The sequence below is a fragment of the Aegilops tauschii genome, chromosome 2, assembly GCF_002575655.3.
Source record: "Aegilops tauschii subsp. strangulata cultivar AL8/78 chromosome 2, Aet v6.0, whole genome shotgun sequence".
Taxonomy (NCBI): Eukaryota; Viridiplantae; Streptophyta; class Magnoliopsida; order Poales; family Poaceae; genus Aegilops; species Aegilops tauschii.
Window position 1 is genome coordinate 599,367,003 of NC_053036.3, and position 5,068 is coordinate 599,372,070.

Here is a 5,068-nt window from a genome sequence, read left to right on the forward strand (position 1 = left end):
TTAGTTCTAAGTTTGAACTAAAAAAATATACTATTAAGCACACAAAGTTTACCCTCATTTCCAACCAGAGCCTAAGAGCATCTACAACTAGGCACCTGAAATCCCCTTCATAGACCCGGCTGGCGGCCCAGACAGTGACCAGTCAAAATAAAAACATGAGAAAAGAGTGGCCCTTACCTGCAGAGAAATCCTTTAGGAACACCTGGAGTGATTGGCTGCAGGTGCTCTTGGACACGGAACCGGAGAATATGCGAGCGAAACTTTTGCTGCTGTTATGGAGATGTTGGCACTTGAGGGAGAACACTCTAAGACACAATGGCAGGGAATCAATCACGAGTTCTGTGATTTTTCTGAGGAAGTATACCGAAGATCTACAAATGGCGGCGATACCAAGGGATGGGTTCAGTACAAACGCAGGGAGTAACCCCTTCTGTTCCACGAAGCAATGCTCGAAGTGGTCGGGTCCAGAACGAGATGCTGTGAAGCTGAATACAGATGCAGCCTTCCAGGCTGGATCTGGCGTCTCTGCTACAGGTGCAGTCGCCAGGGACAGTAGTGGACATGTGGTCGTGTCAATTAGCAGAAAACTGCCCCCCAGCCGAACTGTTGAGGAGGCCGAGGCAAAAGCTGCTCTTGCTGAACTGCATACCCTCGCAAAATACTTCATAGGACCTTCCAATTCTAGAGGGCATGCGAACTTCTTGAATATAATATATGTCTGGATGAGATGCACTAGCTACCTCTACTAGCTAGTTGACTTGGCCAATTCCAAATTCCAACTACTAGTAGCTCGCAACGCTACAGCTCACAATTCTGGAATAAACAACGCATATATAATAGTGCCTTTTATCTAAAATAACAGATATATAAAAACACGCCTTGTTTGACCAGCACGTAACAGCAGTCATCTATCACCGACAAGTCATCGATGGATCGATCCCCTCTCCTTTATGTCCTTCCATTATAGAACCAGATAACCTTCATCTGAACTTCTCGTCCCACCAAAATTTCATCCCTCTATCAAGCTAAAGTTGAGTTAGAATTTTCTTCCCAAGTTAAACTCCCTCCATTCAACAATGTAGTGCGCCGGCCCGTGCTTCCCAAGATCTAAGTTTGACCATAAATTATACCACTGAATTCGTATTTTCGATATGAATTCAGTGGTATAATTTTTGATCCCGCTGTAGTTGATCTCGTTGGTTAAACTAATGATCAAATTTAGATCTCGAAAAGCACGGACACACTACATTATGGAATAGAAGTAGTAGTAATGGATAGCGGATACCAAAAAGCTGTGTGTTTTCGAGTCGGGAGAACCGGAGAAGAGGAATACGGGGGAGGTGTTAGCTGACACCCTCGCTAAAAAATTAAAACTAATATACTCGCCCTTATCATACAAGAGGTAGCCAACGGGTTAGTAATCGTCGTTCTCACCACCTAAATTGATCCAAATTCTTTGACCAAACCATGTAGAACGAAATGGGCATAGACGGTTGTTTAATCCCCGCAGGACCTACTATTGGGTACTGGCTCCACACTTTCAAGACGTACGTGTCAGATCATCCATGCGGTTGACAATGGGAGACCAATAAAAATGCCCAATGGAACAGGAACGGTATATGTAAGGGGAGAGCAGTTTGGAATTTGATCAGCTCCAACCATCATTCTTTCCTGTCTTGCATTGAAGTTAATTACTCTACCCTGGCCGAGTGATCAAACATGGCGCTCAGCAGTGGTGCCACTCTAGCCTTAGCAATCAGTAAGTATGATCATATGCATGTATATGTGCTCGAACTTTTGATTCCCAAATCGCTGCCGAACCCTGAAAGTTTTGGTTAACATTTTGCAGTTGCAGTGATCACGGCTGGCATAATAACAGTGGTGGCTATAGTTGCGATATACCAATGCGCCAGAGCCAAGTACAGCATGGAAAGGTATTTGCAGATGCAGCAGGATGGCAGGGGTGATCGCCGGCACCCATCCATCGCCTACCGTGACGGAGGGCACACGCCGAGGGTCGTCGACGAGGGCCACGTTGAGATGGGCAACATGAGCTTCTTCATCGAGGGCGTCCAGAACGAGCGGCCCGTTCGGTTCAGCTCGCAGCAGCTGCGGGGCTTCACCCAGGGGTTCGCTCACAAGGTCGGCTCCGGCGGCTTCGGCGTGGTGTACAGGGGCCGGTTCCCCAACGGCACGCCCGTGGCCGTGAAGGTGCTCAACAGCACGCTCGGGAGGCGCGCGGAGGAGCAGTTCATGGCGGAGGTGGGCACCATCGGGAGGACCTACCACATCAACCTCGTCCGCCTCTACGGCTTCTGCTTCGACGCGGCCGTGAAGGCGCTCGTGTATGAGTACATGGAGAACGGCTCGCTGGACCGGCACCTGTTCGGGTCGCCGGTGCCGGAGGCCCGTGCCATCGGGTTCGAGAAGCTCCACGACATCGCCGTCGGGACGGCCAAGGCGGTGCGGTACCTGCACGAGGAGTGCCAGCACCGGATCATCCACTACGACATCAAGCCGGAGAACGTGCTGCTCGGGGCCGACATGGCGCCCAAGGTGTCCGACTTCGGGCTCGCCAAGCTGTGCGACAGGGAGGACACCCACCTGACCATCACGGGCGCGCGGGGCACGCCCGGGTACGCAGCGCCGGAGCTGTGGATGCCGCTGCCGGTGACGCACAAGTGCGACGTGTACAGCTACGGGATGCTGCTGTTCGAGATGCTGGGGCGGCGGCGGAACCTGGAGCTCGGGCTGCACAGCCGCGCTGAGAGCCAGGAGTGGTACCCGCGGTGGGTGTGGCACCGGTTCGAGGCCGGCGAGATGGACGCCGTGCTGGCGCGCGCGATGGCCGCGGGGGAGCTGGACGCCACGGAGAAGGCGGCGAGGATGTGCAAGGTGGCTCTGTGGTGCGTGCAGTACCGGCCGGAGGACAGGCCATCCATGGGCAACGTGGTGCGGATGCTGGAGGGGGAGGAGCAGATCGCCTCGCCGGGCAACCCGTTCGCGCACCTCGCGGCATACAGCGTCGGCGCAACGCTGTCCGATGACACCACCACAGAATCCCACGGTTCTTCAGCTTTCACCGGCAGGTAGCTTCATTACGTTTATGTGAACAACAATTGTATTGAAAAATATACATAGGACGAAAAAAAAGACTCGAGTACGATCAGAGGCAAGAGTTCTGGATTCAGAGAGGGATGGATGAAAAAAAGTCTTGGTTAAATCATATACAGCTTAAGAAAGAGTTCAGGTCAGTGGACGAAGATCCACCGTCTTGGATGGCTCTACGAGAAGCGTCCCTCCACAGAAGCGCTCTGCTCCTCACCCCGTTGCTCTCTGGCAGATCAGAGGAGCTCATCAGCGTCTCCACGGCCCGGGCAATCGCCTCCCTCGTGATGATGCCGTCAGGTTGCATCTTCTCTTTAAGGCTGTACCCAATCTTCCACACGTCGACGATCAGGCGGCTGATGGTAGGCTGGTCCATACCTATATATGGGAAGAGTAAGCATCGGAACACCGGCAAACACCGCCTCCAGCACGGAGTTCATGCCGCAGTGTGTCAGGAAACCCCCAACGGAAGGATGGCACGGCACCTTGAGCTGGTCGCACCACGACACGAGCACCCCGTCGCCGTTGCCGCCCAGCAGCGGCCGCACCTGCGACTGCGCTTGGTCGTGGAGAGCCCACAGGAACTTGACGCGGCTCGTGACGAGCCCCATGTCGAGCTCGGCGAGCTGGGAGGGTGGCAGCGAGTGGAAGCTGCCCAGCGACACGTACAGCACGGAGCCTGCAGGCTGCGTGTCCAGCCAAGCCCAGTAGGAGTGCTCGCCTCGCGGTGCTTCTTCAAGTGTCGTGTAAGGGATGCAGGGGCCAATTGAGTACATACGGGGCGACGAAGGCTCCTCTGAGACGAGCGAGTCCATGACGCCGGCTTCGAGCTCGTAAAATGAGGAGAAGAGCACGCACTGACCTGCCCGGGCACTACGAACTCCCGCCATGAATCGCCCTCGACTTGCCTCGCCACACAAGATCGGCTGAAACTCACGCATTGTTAAGCAAGTATGACCAGGGATAGGCTGATCCCACATCGGATCTGCAGTATAATTGAGCAACACGAAATTGATCATCACTTCACTAGTAATAATAGGGGAAAGGTTGTGAGTTGGCGCTCTCACCGTCGACGGCCAAGCTGCTGCCCGCCATGAGGCGCTCGAAGTGGTACAGGGCCGCGAAGTTGGTGGCGGAGAAGGGGCAGAACGTGCAGGCCTTCACGCCCCTTCTCAACGCCATGGGCACCGCCCACCGCAACAAGAAGTCGGCCACGACCACGACTACCGCCATATCCGGTGTTGGCAGCATCTCCTCGAGAAGCCGCTCCACGGGGGCCTCCATCCTGGTGTTAACGGCGTCCGCGAAGCCAGGTAAATCGGCGGCGCGGCCGTGCTCCGAGGGGATGACGTTGGGGATGGCGGTCAAGTTGACGAGCTCCGGCAGGGGTGGCTCTGCTGCGCCAACCAAGCCAACCCACTCCTCGGTGAGGATGACCGTGGTGGCGACGCCGCGTGCGGCCAGCAGGCGGCACAGGCTCAGCATCGCGTTGACGTGGCCACGGCCGGGGTACGGCAGTGCCACGACGTGGCATGGCGGGTGAACGGCGCGAGCGGCATCGGCCATGATCGTTATCAGCAACGTACGCACACCGAAGCTGGAGAGGTCACGAGTAAGTAGGCTTCGCTAAACAGTAACCTTCTACTGTCGGGCTATAGTGTATTTTTTTTTTGCATGAGCTATAGTGTATTTGACGCGTACCAACCGACAAACTGTTTGCACGTAGTTATCTCCAAATAGCACGTCGTAAACGGGAGAATCGCGTTTTCATGCATGGCCGACCTCACATTGATCCCTCCGCCTCTACCAGCAGCTGTCAAGGTAGTATTTTTCGCGATACCGGTTTTTTTTTTTGGGAAGGGCCAGTTTCCAAAAAATCTGGAAATGTTGAATTTTTCCGCCTGAAATTATCCAAGCGATTTTTTAATTCAATATCTTTGGCGTCACAAATATATTCAAT

The 5,068-nt window shown here is 54.2% G+C and overlaps 1 protein-coding gene and 1 pseudogene across 1 annotated transcript; one reads left to right on the forward strand and one right to left on the reverse strand.

Annotated features, from left to right (window-relative positions):
* Positions 1–1,542: 1,542 nt before the first annotated feature.
* On the forward strand, positions 1,543–3,093 carry LOC109731520 (G-type lectin S-receptor-like serine/threonine-protein kinase At1g34300). Its single transcript, XM_045233372.1, has 2 exons — positions 1,543–1,759; positions 1,850–3,093. The coding sequence occupies exons 1-2, from the start codon at positions 1,720–1,722 to the stop codon at positions 3,091–3,093; spliced, it is 1,284 nt and encodes a 427-aa protein (XP_045089307.1). The 5' UTR covers positions 1,543–1,719.
* Positions 3,003–4,675, reverse strand: LOC109731519 (UDP-glycosyltransferase 87A2-like; annotated as a pseudogene).
* Between the last annotated feature and the right edge of the window lie 393 nt (positions 4,676–5,068).